The sequence below is a fragment of the Dromiciops gliroides genome, chromosome 4 (genome assembly GCF_019393635.1).
Source record: "Dromiciops gliroides isolate mDroGli1 chromosome 4, mDroGli1.pri, whole genome shotgun sequence".
Classification (NCBI taxonomy): Eukaryota; Metazoa; Chordata; class Mammalia; order Microbiotheria; family Microbiotheriidae; genus Dromiciops; species Dromiciops gliroides.
In genome coordinates, this window is record NC_057864.1 from 165,621,260 (window position 1) to 165,640,240 (window position 18,981).

General features: G+C 46.6%; 1 protein-coding gene across 1 annotated transcript in view; it reads left to right on the plus strand.

Moving 5' to 3' along the window:
• Positions 1–458: 458 nt before the first annotated feature.
• The window catches only part of TBX4 (T-box transcription factor 4), a 47,540-nt gene continuing 29,017 nt past the window's right edge, over positions 459–18,981 (plus strand). The window contains exons 1-4 of the mRNA XM_043962867.1: positions 459–597; positions 2,837–2,972; positions 15,689–15,808; positions 18,548–18,695. Coding sequence (XP_043818802.1) covers positions 459–597; positions 2,837–2,972; positions 15,689–15,808; positions 18,548–18,695 — 543 coding nt within the window. The remainder of the gene's footprint in view (positions 598–2,836; positions 2,973–15,688; positions 15,809–18,547; positions 18,696–18,981) is intronic.

Below are 18,981 nucleotides of genomic sequence, written 5' to 3' on the forward strand. Positions count from 1 at the left end.
CGCTCCCTCTCAGGGCAGGCCACAGTACTCTCAGGATTTGTAGCCAGAGAAATCAGGGGTGCTGGTGGTAGTGCCTCAGCTCAGGGCAGGATCGAAATTGAGAAGCAATAGAAGAGGATGGAGCTGGGTACCAGAGATGGGACTAGGGCTGGAGAAGGACACAGAAACACTGAGAAAGATAAAGACATATGGGGATGAATGGAGCTAAGAGCTGACCAAAGCTAGGGATAGAGCTGGGGATGGAGACATCCAGATGCTGAACAGGGCGCATGCACACATATCTGGGGTGAGGTGGAACAGGAGAGGAGGGGCTCTGGGTAGTTAGTATTGCCACATGAGCTAAAGGGCAGCTCTCTGCAGGTGCTGCTGGCTCCTATACCACCAGCTTTGTCACAGGACCCCCGCTGTGACTCTACAGTCACATTCTGCTCTGAGTTTCTGTATGTGTCCCACAGGAGATGCTTCAGGACAAGGGCCTTTCTGAGAGCGAAGAGGGCTTCCGAGCCCCAGCCCCTGCACATGGCGAGCAGGCCTCAGCTCCAGAGCCAGCTTTGGGTGGACAGGGCCTTACTGGTACTCCCCTCAGCAGCCCCCAGGGCCAAGATGCTGAGCAGGTAGGAACTGGGGCCTTAACTGGGATGGGCCGCAGGGGATTGATGGGATGGAAACTGGGCCAAGGTTCACCAGAGTTTCTTTGAAGAGGCCTCTGTATGTCTGTCTGGGAGAGTACCTGGGATGGGCCCTGGTGTTTGTCTCTCTGTAGATACGACCTTCTCATAACTCTATCAGAGGACAAACGTGCCCTTACACAGACACACACACACACACACACACATCCAGGGCTGATCTGAGTTGGGTGCCCCATCTACCTCCAAATCCGGGCTCCAAACAGAGCGGGGCCCTTCTCTCCCGAGATGCCCATAAAAGTGAAGAATTTACTGTCCCAGACCCAGATGGCCGGGCTTTTAAATGTTTCTTACCCCCCCCCCCAAAGTGTCCCTGGGCCCCTTGCCTGGCGGGGCACTAGCTCTATCGGCTGGGTCTGGTTTGCTTTGTAACTTGCTTTTATGGGCAGCCCAGGCCCGGGGGCTGTTTGCAATCCTTCCCCCCAGGGTTTTGTCAGGGAGGGGGAAGGAGTGGCCATTGGTAATGCCCACTCCCTTTCCCTTTTTGGTGGTATATAATTCGTTCCCTGAAGCGGGATCCCTGCTTCGGCACAACGACGAAGGTGCCTGAATAGTTCAGCAAAAGAACCGCTTAAACTCTGGCCAAATTGTGTCAGATGGGGTCCCGCCATATTGACCCAGATCTTCAGGACTTTTTAGACTTTCTCGGGTATCCAGGCCCAGAGGCTAGAGACCAGAGATGGGGCGGGAGTCTGTGTCCTCTCAGTTTTCCACCCACTCCACTTCCCTCATCCCCAGCACTGCCCACTTGGGTCTCAACACCAACTAACCGGAAAAAAGGGGTGAGGACCACGGGGCGAGGAAGTGGCATCTCAGCGAGGAGCACCAGTCACAGGTTGAGGCTCCTTGGGCTTGGAAGAGAGGAAAATGCCAGCCTCTTGGGGATGGGAGGATGAGAGGGGAGTTGGGGAGAAAAGCAAAAACTGTCTCGGTTTTCGGGCTGACTAGTCCGGTGGAGGAATAGCTCTTGGCTTGACTTTCGAATCCCACCGACATTCGAATTTCGAATGTGTTAGAGACAGTCGAATTTCAAACCCCATAGACATTCGAATTTCGAATTTTCAATTGTGTCGAATTTCGATCGAACGCTGTAAATCGTTCTGAGAGTTTGGGGGGTCAACCCCACAAGCGTTTTGTGTTCCCTTTCCCTCTTTTCGAATTTCCTGGGTAACCCAATGCTTTGGTAGTAGCTGGAGGGGGGTGGAATTTAGAATTTTAGAGCCCATAAATTTAACGATTTAATTTCGCCAGGATGCGAAAAAAATCTGCGCAATTGCCGCGTTAAAAAGGGCAGAAGTTCGGAGGGAACCCTTGACTCTGACTTTCCTTTTCCAAAGGTCGGAGTCACCTGTCCCACGCGTTCGAACTATCCCCAGGTAGAATAAGGCGACGGTCGGGGACCGCTTCTCCCTTTTATTTCCAGACCTTCTTGGGGCTCATACAGTTTCGTGGGGTTCAAAAATGGCTTTAAATATGTGTTTATTTGTGTGCACGTAGGTACATACTACACATATGCATACATGTGTGAAGAGGGAGAAATCTTAATTTTCTAAAGTGACTCGTCCATTTATTATTATTTTTTAATCTGAAAGCGGGGGAATAAATCAGGGGAATCTATTCTCGAGGGTCAGGTTACCTGCTCCGAAATTTTGTTATATGCAACCGGCTTGGCCCCAGTTCCGAATCTTCTTTGGTGCAGAGCCAGACCGAACAATCTGCTGTGAGCAGAGTTGTGTTTTGAGAGGGGCGATCAGGTATTGAGAGCTCCAGAGAGGGGGACAAGAAGCCCGAAGGATGATTTAGGGGTATCCTCCTCCTCTTTCCTAGTCCCAGCTTTTCTGGGGAGAGTCGTGTGTGTCCCCACTGCAGGAAAAAAAGGGGGCGAGTCACCATCCGTTCCTCCCACTCTTCCCATAACTTTACTTTGGTGACCTCGTCCTTGCCCCACCCCCACCCCATCTACCTTTGTCGGATTCTTGAGTTTCAATCCCCCTTCCAGCTGGGTGTGGGGTGCCTCTTGCCTTTAAGCCTCTAAGACGCCCCCCCTTCCCTATCCGGGAGGCCAGACTGAAAATAGGAGTTTTGATTAGCTCAGAAAAGTGGAGGCCCCCTCTATCAACAGCTTTCCTACAGGAGGGAGCCCAGAGCAGGGGTTCGGTGTGATTGCTTGTCCTCTCCCCACTTCCCCCAGACAATCGAGAATATCAAGGTGACTCTGCACGAGAAGGAACTCTGGAAGAAATTTCACGAAGCCGGGACCGAGATGATCATTACCAAAGCCGGCAGGTCAGTTTTGTGGGATTATTGTTTGGAGACGTTGAGGGTAAGGTTGGGAGAGTTAGTTTTACGCAGGGAGGGGTCAGGTCTGTGAGGCCGAAGTTCCCTCATCCCAAGCCCTGAGCTGGTTTGGCCCTGGGTTGAGCGCCCAAACCGGAACTATATACTCAAACCTTCACCACCCTATCCCTCAATCACCCGCTTAGCACCCCCCCCACACACCCGGAGACCCGCTAGGGATTAAGCTACTGTAGCAGCTCAGGACCCTATAGACGCCAACCGTCTAGATCCAGGTTTCAGCCCCAGCCCTTCTAGGAAAAACTTTGGGCCTTCCTGAGAACTGGAAATCTCGGCACCGTCGGAGGCAGACAAAGCTATGTAAACTCTTGGGCCTCCAGTTCTGGAGTTATTTAGTCTCTGAAGAAAGTGGACCTTTCAACCTTGAGATCTCCCTCCAGCTGCTGCGGACAACATGGGAAGGAAGAGAAGGGGACTTTGAATTTCTTCTGCCACCCGCCTCCCCAAACCCTTCTCAGGGGTAGCCTAGCGGCTCCAAGTTCTCTGGATTTAAACGAGATGCTTCCAGGCAGAAGGAAGGGAACCCGGAATACGCCTGAGTTGGTTCAGTGTAGGCGGGGCAGGAGGGGAGAGATTTGGGGACTTTTCTCCGCTCTGATTTGTAAGGTTTTTGTCCAGTAGGCAGGTGCCGGGGAACGGGAAAGAAAGTAAAGTCAACTCAGCAGGCAGGTTAAGCAAGAGCGCCATCCTCCTCTCAGTGAAGGAACCCCGCTCCCGACCTACTTATGAGAGGCTTGGGGGGGGGCTGCCCTAGGGTGTTCCTTTCATTTCCCTCTCCCTTGGGGCAAAGGCGCCGATGGGGTGTGGGTGTGTGGTAGGGGATGGGGGTGGGGGCCAAGTAGCTCTCGGGGTGGCTGCCAGAAGGGTGATTTATAAAGTGGAAACATCTTTAAAATGCGATGGTGTCTGTGGGAGAGAACAGGGATGAAGGGGGAGAGATGGAGGGTGAGACAGCCAGGGAGATAGGGGGAGAGACACTCAGACTGCGTGTGTGCAGGACCAAAATGAAGGGGTGAGGGGAGTCATAGATACAATGAATTAGATTTGCATGCGCAGTCAATCTGCAAACACTGGTTCAGACCTCCCATACTTCCCCCTCCCCAACAGCAGGGTTTGTAGGAAACGATTTCTTTGCCAGGCAATTCCAACTCCCCCACTCTAAATGGAGGCATGGGTAGTTATACCAACAGTGATCTCGGCCACTTTAGCAAAAAGCTAATTCCGTTTCTTCTTCCCTTTTGTAAAAAACAAACAAACAAAAAACCTTTCCCCTAGCTGTGCAACCAAGTCTCAGCAATAATTCGGGAAAACAATTCCAAATCTTCACATCTCAAATGACATTATGTGTGTGTAAATTACTTTGTAAGTGTACTTTATCACTAAGAGTTACAATCATCACCATCGTTTATTATTAGTTAGTGCTGAGGTGAGAGTGTGTTTCCTTCAAGGGGAGTCAGACACTTTCTCGCTCCTAACCTATCTCAGTATTAGCCATAATTTTCCTCTTTATTTTAGCCTGGAAAGTAATAATGGGCAGAAGTGGGTATACTTATGACTCCCAACCCCCAAGCCCCACGCTCTCTCCATAGTGAGGCAACTCTTCCCAAATGCTTAATCTGGTGATTCGTTCTTAGAGGGATTCTCTGCAGGGACACAACTGGTTGCCTTTCTGGGGGTGGGGAAAGAGGAGGTTTTACCTTTGTGCCATGGCCTTGCAGAGCCTCTCTCCATGTTGTGCTGTGTCCCATTTCAGGGACAGGGCTTTGAGAACAGTCAGTGAAGAGAGCAACAAGAGGTCCGAGTCTAGATTTTAGGGGAGTAGCCATAGATATTTTCATGGGAAGATTGCTTGAGAAAGGGTGGAACATTCTCTGCATGCCTGCAGCTCTGGGTGTCAGGTAAAGCTCCAGACACCTTAACTTCAAGGAAGAAAGACCCTTGTGGCCCTTACAGGTGTTTGTTCTGTCTGCCAGTAGCCCCAGGGCTCAGAGAGGGGAGATCTTCCAGCTTTAGGCAGATGTTGGTGAGTGAGCCTGGCAAAAGTTCAGGGATGAGCAGCTGAGAATAATAACAATAGTAAATAGTGGTTGTGATGATAAAATTTTTCCTTCTTGCTGATGGGTCAGAGAAGGGGGTAGGGGTGGGGGAAACCCTTCCTTTCCCAACAGAAAGTTATCTATGCTGTAAATCTTCTCATTAAAAAAAAAACGTCATTTAACTGGACTCACTTCCTCTTCATTGTGCTCCCCATTAGCTCCTGTTTCCCAGAGGAGAATCTCACTTCCCTCATCCTGGTTCCTCCTTACTTACTCCCTCTTCTCATCACCTCTCCAGGACCACCACTCCCCACCTCCACCTTGCAGCCTTCTCAAGATAATAACTCACATTTATATAGAGCTTTGCAAATGTTCTCTAAATGAGATTTATTTTTTTTTAAAAATTTTCATTCTTGCCTTTTTAAAAATACACCAGTCATTTTATCTTAAGTCCCACCCCTAACCTTTTCTCCTAAAAAAGAAAAACATTTAAGAAAAGCTGACACAGCAACCTTCTCTGATACAATATACCAAATTGCATATCCTCAGTCCCCACCTCAGTACTGAAAGGTAGATGAGGTTTCTTGTTGATTATCCAAGCCCTAAACTGTTCATTATAATTCATTGCTTAGACAGCTTTTTATAGTTCTTAGTGTTTAAACTGTTGTAGTCATGGCATACATAGCATTCTCTTGGTTTTGCTGTTTTCACTCTGCATCAGTTCAATCAAGTCTTCCCATGTTTCTCGGAATTCTTCATATTTGTGTTTCTCAGCAGTGTAGTAATATTCTATTACATTCATATTGAATAATTTGTTCAGCCATTCCTCAACTAGTAGGTGCCCATTTTATTTCCAGTTTTGTTTTTGTTTTATTACTGAGGGCGCATTTTAAATCTTTGCAAACCCTTACAAAAAATCCTTATCAAAATCATAGTCTTTTATCACAAACCTTTCCTATTTTCCAGCAAAGAAACATCAGGAGTCCCCAAACCTGATATTCGCAAAACCTTTTTGCACTATCCTTACCTCTCTAGGACAACCACTAGGCAGGAAAAGTAATGATTGTTCCTGTCTATAGTAAAAGCAGAGTAGAGAGCTGACACAAATACATTTTAAATGATTTTTAAAAGCACTTTTTTTAAAGGGATTTTTTGGGTATAAATTATTGGAGTGTGATGGCCTAATTCAGTAGATTGGATAGTAGGCTTTGACTATGCAGGCAATGGTACAATGGCACTGAAACATTCTGAAATAAAAGTCATAATTTTAATAGCTCCTATTTCCCTGAGGCAGGAGTTTTTTGACCTGGAACCTCTGGATTTGTTTGTTGTTTGTTTGGATATGTTGATAGCTTTCAATATAATTGGCTTTCTTTTTAATCTTATTATTGATTTTCTTTTATGCATTTAAAAACATGATTCTGAGAAGTCCACAGGCTTCATCAGACTGCCAGAGGGGTCCATAACCTCACTCCCAAAGGTTAAAAACCTCTGTTCTTGGGTCTTAAAGTTGACAAAGTGATCTCCTCACAGCACTCATTAGAAATAGATAGTGCATGTCTTATTCTTCCCATATCATAGATGAGTAAGTGAAGGTCCATTGTTGGTGAAATGATCTTCCCTTGGTCATACAGCTAGGAAGTGGGGCTGGGCTCAAGTCTAGGTTTCCAATAGTTTCTTCTCTAGAGCGGTGAGAATGAAAGAAGTTTCTGTCTTCCCTGGAGGAGGAGGAAAAGGTTGCAGTGGAGACAGATGTGTGGACAAGGTGAGCTTGAATTATCTTCTTCCTAGTCTGAATTCTTTTCAGGCCCCGTTTCCTGCTCCTCGTGGCGGGAGACTAGAGGGGACCTTTTCCTACTTCATTCCTTTGGAGATTTAATGACTACTTTTCTCACTGTGGCTGTTTGGACAAAAATCTCGCTGATAAAAGTTGCAGTCGCAGCGTGAGCGGTCCAGGGCCAGGTCCGAAAGCGGGAAGGAATCCATCCCAGGCAGGTGTAGAAGGGATAAACAAATCATCTCAGCAAGACAAAACAAACCAAGTCCAACCAGACCCTTTTCCTCCTTACCTGCTCCGGAGAGAAGCAGATGACTCAGATCTGGGAAGATGGGGGGCCTCTCCCGCCCCGCCCCTGCCCCCATTTCCGCCCCCTCTTGTTTTCCCTGATGCTGGCCCTTCTTTCTATCTAGTCTTTTCGCTCTCCTATCCTCCTCCCCCGTCCCTTTACCCGCCCCACCCCCGTTCCTTCCCTTCTCTCCCTCCACTCCCCCAGAAAAGCAGTGTGTGTGAGAAACAGCGTTTTCTCCCAAACTCAGATAAAAGTGAGCTTCACAAAAATTTAAATATAAACGTCCCCAAATGAAAATTTCCTAACTGCCTGACCTCCCTGTCCTGGGGTCCTGGCTCTGCCACCAGATAAATCTTCCTTCTCCCATCCCCATAGCCTGAGTTCAATGTTGCTTGCGTTAGTGACAGTGAATTTGTGGCTGAAAAATGAACTACCGATGAGAACTCCCGTTGAACCTGCATTGTTTGTTATTCCGAGGCCTGGCTCTGGCTCAGACTAATCCCCCACTTCAAAGCTTCCTGCCCTTTCTCTGTATACACAGCGTCAGGGCCCAGTGGCGTGGGTGATAAGAGAAATCAGGGCTTGGACAAACTGGGAAAGTGGGACCCGGAGAGACAGCGCTTTGATCTCCGGCAAAGTATTTTTTGAAAGCCTGAGTCTATCTGAAGGAAATACCATTCCAACCCAAAGGTGGGGGAGCTAAGAAAACCAGCTGACTCTCTCCCTCCATCCCACACGCCCTCTCGTTCGCCCCGCCAACGGGCATGGGGAGGGGGACATATTTCCTTAAAATGACTTCAGGGAATTTTTCTCAAGGGAAAAAATAATGGACCCAGAAGTTCGTGAGCATTGCAATTGTTCTTAGACACAGTAGTGCTCTTCTCCTGTTGCACCTCTGTCCGCTTCCCCGTTGCCGGTTCTTCTGCCCTTCTATCTCCAGTCCTGCCATCCCTAGTCCTTCGGATCTCACCTAGCAGAGTCTGCCTGCCTGCAGGCATCGCAGTCAGAAACACTACCCTAGGAAACAGATTCTTGTGAGGACCCACGGAGAAAAGAAAAGACGTGATTTTCTTTGAACTCTAGCCTCGTTCCTCTGGGTTCAAGTCACTTACTAGCTGTATGACCTTAGTGAAATCAGTTCACTTTTCTGTCTCAGTTTCCTCAAATGTAAAATGAGGGGGACAGCAATAACCATAGTGCTTGTACCTCATAGTGTTTCGAGGCTGAAATGAGATCATGTAAAATGCTTTGCAAACTCTAAAATGCTATATAAATGTTACCTATTATATTATATAATATGAAACACCCCCTTCACCGATACATAAGCTCACCTCCTCCAAACCCCAGCCAGTCTGGTTTCTTTCAGGCTCTGGCACCCGGAGCAGTGGTTGTTTTCACAGCTGAGTTATTTCTGAAAGAAAAGGTTTAAAATGAAAGTTTGGTGGTTATTGGGGTCTCCCTGGGCACTTATATGGAGATATTAGTTGGTAGAATGAGGAGAAAGAAGAATCTAGGAAGGTTATGAGAGATGATTCTGATTCTAGGAGCTGAAAGCGGAGGAAAATGGATTTGTCAATAATAGCCTTTAGTGCAAGGTCAGTGAAAAGTGTTTTAGAGCGGGTTTATCCTGGCGTCTATGATGGATCTCATAGATTTCCCTCTGGGGAGCAGGGGGTGGATAGGGAAATTATACCTTTATTTTGTTTAACCCCCTGAAATTTAGCATTTCCTTCCATTTTAAGTTTAAAAAATTATTCTGAGAAGGGATCTATAAGCTTCACCAAATTTTCAAAGGGGTCCCCAAAGCAAAAAGGTTAAAAGCTCCTGTTTTAGATAATTTCCTTTCTCTTCTTTCTCTCTTGCTTTTTCTTCCTTCCTTTTCTCTCTCTCTCTCTCTCTCTCTCTCTCTCTCTCTCTCTCTCTCTCTCTCTCTCTCTCTCTCTCTCTCTCTGCCTCTCAAGCTTTCTCTTTCCAAATAGGAGTTATATCACATAATCTCTAAAGTTCTAGGCTTCTGGGCTTTTCTAAATCTGTGGATGGTCATGTTGTCTTCATTTTCCCCAACTCTGGCCTACAGGATGCCAAGAGAATCCTACCCCTCTTGCCTTTTGGCAGCCTCAGCATACAAAGTGGCCTTTTCTATTTGCAGCTGTGAAATGTATTGCCCAAATGCCCACCAAACCTCCTCTCCCCCCTCAGTGCCTGCTGTGGAGGCCTCTAGGAAGCTTATTTTAGCAGGTCATTCTAAAACCGTTTGTGAACATGAAATAGATAAAGGCCCCTGTGCTCATCAGCACTCCTCACTCATCTTAGGAGCCTGTTTGGTGATCAGAGGGGAGAGCCCAGCTTTCATCTCCTCCCTGAGCCTGGATTCGCTTGTTTATGCTCCTGACTGGGCCGTTTCGGTGACGGTGCAGAGGGAAGTACTCCATCTGCCCAAAAGGAAGGGGGCTTGGGAAACAGGAGGAGCTTTTTTCTTGAGACTGGGTCCACTGGAGAGAAAATCCCACCCGTTTTCTTCCTGTTAGAACATCTGCTGAATGATTTAACCTCCTTGCTCCTTTTCCTCACCCCTGAAACAGCCAGCTTCCTGTTCATCCCCTCTTGGGCTGGGGAGTTTGGGTGCACCTCATAAGACACAAGTAATAGGAGTACTTTGGGGGAAGTACCTTCACACATGATCTTTGGACCTCATGGAAGTCCGGTGAAACAGGTAGCATGAATATTCTCATCCCCATCTGACAGTTTAGAAAACTGAGGCTCAGGGGCAGCTAGGTGGCACAGTGGATAGAGCACCGGCCCTGGAGTCAGGAGTACCTGGGTTCAAATCCGGCCTCAGACACTTAACACTTACTAGCTGTGTGACCCTGGGCAAGTCACTTAACCCCAATTGCCTCACTAAAACAAAAAACAAACCAAACAAAAACAAACAAAAAAAGAAAACTGAGACTCAGAGCAGGAAAGTTTCTTGCTTGAGTTTGGTGGGAGGATGGAGGAGAACCCAGGGCTTCTGCTTCCCAGCTCTTTCTTCTATCTCTAAATGCCTTCCTCAGTATAGTCAGACTGTCCAGAAAATAAATATACCAGTCAGTGACTAATTCTCTCTCACTTAATGACCAGAAAGGAATTGTAAATTATAGCTCCTAGTTGTTGTTTAGTCATTTTTCTGTTGTTTCTGACTCTTTGGAAGCCCCTTGGAGGGGGTTCTCTTGGCAAAGGTGCCGAGTGGCTTGCCATGTCATTCTCTAGCTCATTTTACAGATGAGGAAACTGAAACAGTTTGTGGCATTAGCATCGGGGGATCGGGAAGACCCTGGAATGGTCTGAACCTCACTTTTCTTGCCTTCTGGTTCCAACTAAAGTATCCTCTCCATACTGAGGCCTTTTCCATGCTGTGCTCCACCAAGGGGCCACTTGTAGCTTGTGGGCCAAAGCAATTACTTTAACCAGCTACTGGGACAGGGAATGGTGAGAAGGAAATGGGAATCAGAAGCCAAGATATTGGGATCAAATGGAAATAAAGTCTTTTGCACCCTGGTAATTAGCTCTCCCTCACTGGAAGGAGGCTAATAGATTGTTCTAGATTATGGCATTTTAACACTTAAAAAGACCATGGAGATCATCTAGCCTAAATGATTCATTTTAGATCTGGAAACTGAGGTTCAGAAAAGTGAAGTGATTTGTCCAAGATAAAGTAAGAGTTGGGAGATCATCTAGTATAAATCCTACCTGGAGGAAGAAAGATTGAAAGAGACAAACAGAGGAAAAGACAGAGACAGAGACAGACAAAGATGAAAGAAGAAAGGAAGGAAAAAAGGAAGGAAGGAAGGGAAGGGAAGGAGGAGGAGGAAAAACCAGAGAGAAAGAAAGAGAAAAGAAAAGAAATTATCTAAGACAAGGGTTCTTAACCTTTTTATGTTCGGGATCTCTTTGGAAGTCCAGTGAAACCTATAGATCCTATTTGTAGGCCCAGAAAAGTGAGGTGATTTGTCCAAGATCAAGTAAGAGTTGGGATTCAAACTGAGGTCTTATAATATCAAGTCCAGGAGACTTTAACAATCATTTTCTCACTGAAGGTACATCAGACATCCTTAAATCTTTGCGGCCTTATGGCTAGGAAGTTCCCTCCAACTATAATCCCCTTCCAAAATAAAGTTGGTCCCAGCAAGGAGACTTAGAGGTGAACATGCCCAGGAACTATACCACTTTCTTCTTTTTTTTTTTTTTTTAGTGAGGCAATTGGGGTTAAGTGACTTGCCCAGGGTCACACAGCTAGTAAGTGTTAAGTGTCTGAGGCCGGATTTGAACCCAGGTACTCCTGACTCCAGGGCCGGTTCTCTATCCACTGCACCACCTAGCTGCCCCGGACCTATACCACTTTCAACAGCACCATTTCTCCCTCTCAGTCAAAACAAGAATAGGAGGGTACCTGGGAGAAGATTTGTCTGCTTCAGTTACCAAATCTAGATTAATGCAGTGTGTGTAGGTGTCTAAAATCATTTCTCCCCACAGAGACCCCATCGCTGACAGCTATCTATTTATTAGGAGTCACATTCATTCCCCAACCAGGAAAAAAAAAATTGGCAGAGGTTGAAGGGGAGAATCATGACCCTGACTGTGGTGCTGGGAAGGAAACTTTCTCCCATACTTTGCCTTCTTCCTTTGCCTCACCACCACATACATGTGTGATGGCATATAGAGTTATTTCCTTGGTTGGATTCTGCTGGGAGAATAAGAAATCTGTTTTTACTAGGGAAGCACTGTGCCCTATTGACTGACAGCCCCCACCCCAGCTCCACCCCTTCACTCCCCACCCCCACGCTACATGAGTATGACTTTTTAGATCTCTCATCAACCTCACTTACTCCTCCTTCTCCCGGATGTTCTAGAAGGGGACACCGAGATGGCTCCCCCACTAAGTCCTGGATAGTGCTGATGTAGAAAGAGGGGAGTTGAGGTAGACGGGAGAGGCTGGGGAACGCCTTCATTCTCCTAGCCCCAGAGTCCAGCAACACCTCCCAGGGGCTGTTATCAGTCAAGAATTTCATGTGTATACGTTATCGTCCTGTGGCTCCATGTATTTATTGAAGGGGCTAGTCATAGGACACTCTGGAGGCAGACACATCCAGCCCTGGTACACTGGCTGGGCTGGAGCCCCAGCTCTTTAAATGCCTTTTAAAAAGCACTTAGTGAAGTCAGCCTGGATGCTTTAGCAGCTGAGATGAGGTGTAGCAAGAAGGGAGGGAGGGAGGGAGGGACCCTGACAGATGCTGCTTCGGGCCTTTTCCAAAGAGTACCTTTGGGTTGGCTCATTTCCTTCCTCCTAGTTCAACAAACCCATTCCACAGGCCTCCTTGAAGCAAATCTTTCCAGGTCATTCCAAAGGCCCCCTTAGCAAAGGAGAGAATTCAGGAAACCTTGCCATTTCCCCCCTACTTCCCTCCTTTCCCTGCTCTAAGTTCCAGAAGTAGGAGCAGGTCCTGGATTGACTGAGGAGGTGCCCATGTTTGTACAGGTGCCTATTGGGGAATTGGAAAACTAAAGAGGGAAGGGGTGACTTCCCTCCCCTAGCCCAACTCAGGGTCTGAATGTACAGCGACTCAGCAACCCTCCCCCCCATCCCCACATATACACATATACATTGCTGCCGCCAAGGCTAATTACGTGGGAAACATCTGGAATGTGTGCAGGGCATTGGCTCGGGGCGGGGGCCTGAGCACAGCTGGATCCGACCCCATTTTGTGTGTCTCTCCCCAAGTAGATACAAAATGGTGGCCCAAAAGGCAGCAAGATCCCTTTTGTTTCCTTTCAGAGAATGGGTGCAGCTGCCCCTCCCCATTCAGCCACCTTTGTCCCTTCCATACCCCCCCCAACCTCGTACAGCTTCAGCTCCACATACCCAAAGCCCCTTTTCCTAGACCACCAGAGGAGGAGCTCAGAGCAGAGGGCAACACCAGGTTGTGCATCTGAGGACACCCCGAGGCAAGGGTGTATCTGAGATTGAAGCAAGAGTAGATGATAGGGATGTCCCAATACACTTCCTCTCACTCTAGGCATTGGGATGAGTGGGACTGAGAGCTTATGAATGTTAAAATGCTTTTGATGGACATCTGAGACAAATTCTTAGATGGCATTTTCAAAGTTCCTAGGTTTGCAATTGGAACTTTGTCTTTCTTCTCTCTCCACATCCATCAAAACTTACTTACTCTGTCTGCACTGGCAATGACATTGGTTATAGGGCCAGCATGATTATTCTTCCCCTGTCCAGTTTTCCCTCTAGCCTTCCCTGTGGCCTCCCCAAAGGCCATGTTTGGGCCATCCTTGCTTTCTATCCACACCAAGCAGCCTGCTCAGCCCTCTGTTGGTTTTGGAAGTCCAGGCAGCTGGACATACCAAAGTCAACAGCCTTGGTTACTCAGGGAAACAGGTGGTTCTTTTTGTACATCGATAGTAGAGTGTGCATGTGTGGGGGAGTGGAGGATGGGGTGAGTTTCTCCTGTCTGTATAACTAGGCCTGTTTCACAGGCATGAAACAGCAGATGGAACAAAAGACAAAATGTCAAAGAAGGAAATGGGTCCTTTAGAGCTCAGATAACTGCTCGGGGCGTCAGCTACATGATAACAATGTCCTGATCCCCCGGATCCACACAGCTTCTGTCTACATTCACTTCCAAGTATGATTCCCCATTCACTCCAGGGAGCAGGGAGTGCAGATGGAGGAGTGGGGTAAGAGGTGGCCAGATTCATTCAATCCAGCCCATTGCCTGTGCTTCGTATATCATTTCTGACAAGCTTAAAGTCTTGGGCAGACGTTCTCCTAATGACCCCTTCCTTCAAACTCTGTGGTCAGTAAAGCTGCTTTCCTTGTCTTTCCATATAGTCTTGCTGAGGGAAGGTATAACCATTTTTGTGTTTGAACAAAATATAATTGGGAATGTTAATCTACATTAAACATATGCATATACATATAAAACATACATATCTCTAGCATCTATTTATCATTCATTCATTATCTCTCTAGAATCCATTTATCCACCATCTATCATCTATTAATCATCTCTCTATCCATCCAGCTTCATCTACCTATTTATCCATGGCAGCCTGATATGGTGGCTAGAGAGTTGGTCTCAGAGTCCAGCACATCAGTCTCATCACGTAATGCCTGTGTGAATCAGTCATGCTTGGGTACTTCATTAAGACTATAAGTCGTTGAGAATATCCTGACCTGTATTGATGGAGGGCATTTCCTCACCCAGGAATTCCCTATACCATCAAAATTACAAGTCCAATCTTTATTCTTCCAGGTGTTTATGAGTGTAATTTCATGAAAAGCAGCATGGCATAAGGGATAGTAAGGCAGCTTAGTGGCGAAATGGTTAGAGGGCTGGACCTAGAATCTGCAAGACATGAATTGGAATCCTGCCTCTGTCACATACAAGCTGTGCTACCATGGGCAAGCCACAGGACCTCTCCTTGCCCCTGGCAATTTTCTAAGACTATAACTTATAGATCAATCACTGATTTGAATGTTCAGAGGGAGTTGACATGGGCTCAGTGTATGGGCTCTGTGTATGTTTAATATATTCTGAAACTGAATAGAATTTTTTTTCTTTCTTTCTTTCTTTTTTTTTTTTTTTGTGGGGCAATTGGGTTTAAGTGACTTGCCCAGGGTCACACAGCTAGTAAGTGTTAAGTGTCTGAGGCCAGATTTGAACTCAGGTCCTCCTGACTCCAGAGCTGGTGCTCTATCCACTGCGCCACCTAGCTGCCCCCAACTGAATAGAATTTTTTAAATGATTGCACACTGGTGTGTTAACTTAGCTGCTCTTCCTTCCTTCCTTCCTTCCTTCCTTCCTTCCTTCCTTCCTTCCTTCCTTCCTTCCTTCCTTCCTTCCTTCCTTCCTTCCTTCCTTCCTTCCTTCCTTCCTCCTCCTCCCTCCCTCCCTCCCTCCCTCCCTCCCTCCCTCCCTTCCTTCCTTCCTTCCTTCCTTCCTTCCTTCCTTCCTTCCTTCCTTCCTTCCTTCCTTCCTTCCTTCCTTCCCTCCTTCCTTCAGCAATTGGGGTTAAGTGACTTGCCCAGGGTCACATGGTTAGTTAGCTGCTGTTTCTCACATTCCTGTAAATAATTGAGTATTGTCTATAGGCACAAAATTAGTGTGATCTAAGAGTTTTCAAAGTGACCCTGAGACCAAAGATGAGCCTTAAAACTTTCCTGAGGGCTGGCAGAGATGTTCAAGATCATCTGCCTCACTCCACCCCTCCAGAATTCAGATAAGCCTGAGACCCATAAACTTCCTTCCCTCCTGGCCCCTACTCTGTGTTTCCCAACACTTGGCTGTTCCCAGCCATTGGAAGCTGTGTCTTTGGAAGGTGGGCACACAAGGGATCTTGGGGGATCATGTAATCATGTCTCCTTCAAAAACCTCCTGGTCCTATTCTCCCCTTCCTGTTTCATTCTTCCTAGAGCTCTGCCCTCATCGTCATTCTCCATTCCCCACTCTCTACCTGCCTCCTCACATGTCTCCCTTTGGCTTTCTCCTAGGAGAATGTTCCCCAGCTACAAGGTGAAGGTCACAGGCATGAACCCCAAGACCAAGTACATTTTGCTGATTGACATCGTCCCAGCAGACGACCATCGATATAAATTCTGTGATAACAAATGGTAAGAGGCCGGGGACCCTCTCTGTATTACCCAGTCCTAACCCCAGTTGTGTTACCTCCTCCCCCACACTGATAGGGAGTATCATGAATTCTGGAGTAGTCTGTCTAAATTACTCAGAGTCCTTTGCGCCTTCTTCTCTTTTGCTGACTCTTGGCCTCTTTACTCCCAGTCGGTCCCTGCTCACCAGAGATGGAGAGGGAGAGGCAGAGTGAGATAAACTCTATCCTTTTGGCTACTCTGGGAAAAGGCCTGGGGTTAGAATGGGGGGTGGGGATGATATTTGAACTAGCAGTGGGTTTCAAGTTCTACGATCATATACAATCCAGGGCTAAGTGAAAGGCACTTGGAGGGTGGGAGAGGCTTGGGAGGGAAAGGAAACTCAAGGATAGGACAGGAGATGCTGACACTAGTTACCTAAGACTGTGGGAGAAGGATGGAAATGACTTTCATTGGGAAATATCATAATTTACAGTTGAAATATACTTATTTTTGTCCACTTGATCTTCATTTCTTTATGTCCTTTGTTATTTCCTAAAACATAGCAAAATCTACTTGGATGGGAAAGAACCATACTTTTAGACCCGCTCCTTTGTTCTGACTTAGTTTCCCCACCTGTAAGTCTAGGCATGTAGATATTTATAGTATGATAGATTTTGAGCCAGAAAGGATCTTCAAAATCATGGAGATCGAGGGTCATAAATCTAGAGCTATCAGAGTTGGAGGCCAGAGCTCATCTAGTACAATTCTGCATTTTATAACTGAACAAGTTGGGGACCAAAGAGTTTGTGGCTTTCCCAAGGTCAGACAAATAGTAAATTGTAAACCTGGGTTTCAGATTTAAGTCCCATGTCTCCAAATTCAGTGCTCTTTGCAACACCTTCATTTTCACCTTCAACACCTTCATAGTCAGAGGAAACTGAGGCTCAAAGAGAGGTAGGGACTTGTCCAAAGAGTCACAGCAAAAGTGAATACAGTTCTTCTGACTTCAGTTCTATCCATCTAGATCTGGAAGTGACATCAGAGACTAATTAGTCCAACCTCTCAATTTTATGGAGTAGTTAGGTGGTTCAGTGGGTAGCATACTGGGCTTGGAGTCAGGAAGACTCATCTTCCTGAGCTCATATCTGGCCCCAGACATTTACTACCTGTGTGACCTGGGGCAAGTCACTTAACCTTATCTGCCTCATTTTCCTCACCTATAAAATGGGTTGGAGAAAGAAATGTCAAACTACTCCAGTATCTTTGCCAAGAAAACCCAACATGGGGTCACAAAGAGTCTGACATAACTGAAAAACAATTGAGCAATTCCATTTTACAGAGGAGGAAAACTGAGATCAATTGAGGAATATCTTTAAATTGATAGCATCCCATTCAGCCAGGATGAGTGAGGGTAGCTAGTAAAGAATTTTTACTTCACTACTAAGACTCTTGGGTAGAGCAGGTTGGGAAGGAAGGCTGAATTTGTAGAGTGGTTTCTCATCAGGATGTATGACTTAATGCCTCCTACATCCCTCCAGGCTCAGGACAAGGTTAGCAGCCTCTTTTCTCCAGGTCATACATCATTTATTCCATTCATTTTCTTTACTGGTCCTGTAGCCAATGTTGTTTTCATCTAGCTCTACAGCCTGAGTTTGAGGGAATTCCCAGTAGGGTCTGCCAAGGCAATAAATTGAATTTTTGAAGTGTGTATGCCTGAATATGCTTGTCTATGCATGCATGTCAAGTCGAATCAACAAGTCAAATCAACAAGAATTTATTAAACAGCTACTATGTGCCATGCACTGTGCTAAGCATTGAGGATACAAAGAAAGACAAAAACATGGTCCCTGTCCTCAAGAAGCTCACAGTCTAATGAAGGACACAACATGCAAACAGCTATGTACAAATGTGAGTGTATGTGTGCATGTGTTTGTGTGTGAAAACGGGTGGGTGGGTGGGTGAGGGCAAAAGAGTGTCGGACTCTTCTGTAGTGGGAGAAGATAGGATTGGTGATGGTGGCAGAGGGGATTTCTCTTTCTATTCTCTATGAGCACATAACATAGTGGAAAAAGCAAGCACTTAGCTTAAACAAGGAAGACCTGGGACCACTTTCCTCCTATGTAACCTTGGGAAAGAAACTTAACTTCTCTGAGCCTCAGTTTCCCCTTCCATAAAATAAAGGGATTGGATGAATGGATCTCTAAGGCCCCTTCCAGCTCTGTGACCATCAAGTCAGCTGATTCTGAGTTAATTCTTGGAGATGGACTTTAGGTTCAAGTGCCAAGCACTGACAAGCTTGGAGGACAAATCTCTGGAAACTTCTCTTGCCCCCCCCTGCAAGCTTGTAATCTGAATTATCACTAGCTTTGGGCATCAGTAACAATCATGTTTGTCAGTGAAGTAACACAATCTCATAGGCTTCCTCTTCTTCCCTACTTGGGGAGGGGCTGTAGTAAGGTAATAGAAGGGCAAAACCCCTGTACATCACCCCCTCTGATAGGACAAGCTTCTAGGAATCAGGCCAAGAACCTGGTTTATTAGATTGTGAGCTCTTCAAGGGCAGAGAATGGCTTATGCCTTTCTTTGTTTCCCTAGCCCTTAGCATGGTGCCCAGCACATAGTGTGTGCTTAATAAATGCTTGTTGACTGACTGGTTCTGTTCAAGGTGAGTTAGGAGCAGGGTCCCCTCTGGGGTTCCCTGGCACCCAATAGTTAACTCGGGGCAGGGGATCCCTAATGTGGGGACTGCTGTGTTGGCAGGATGGTGGCAGGAAAGGCAGAGCCTGCGATGCCAGGAAGATTGTACGTGCATCCAGACTCTCCAGCTACGGGGGCACACTGGATGCGGCAGCTGGTCTCCTTCCAGAAGCTGAAACTGACCAACAACCACCTGGACCCTTTTGGGCATGTAAGAGACAGGGTCTCTCCCTGACCGGTGGCAAGTTAACTCTGGGTACTGGGAGGTAGGGGTGGGAGTTCACTGGGCTGGGCATCAGCATGCCATTTTCTAGTCTTTTATTCTCTAAGTTTCATTATTAAAGAAGATGGTACCTCATTTTTTAAAAATTCATTTTCTTGATAGGTAATATATCCGCCCAACAAACAAGCTTGAGGATTTGTTGGCGTATCATCCAGGGTTTGTCAGGGAAATAAAATAACATTTTGAAGGGAGAAGAGGAGGGAGAGAGAGAGAG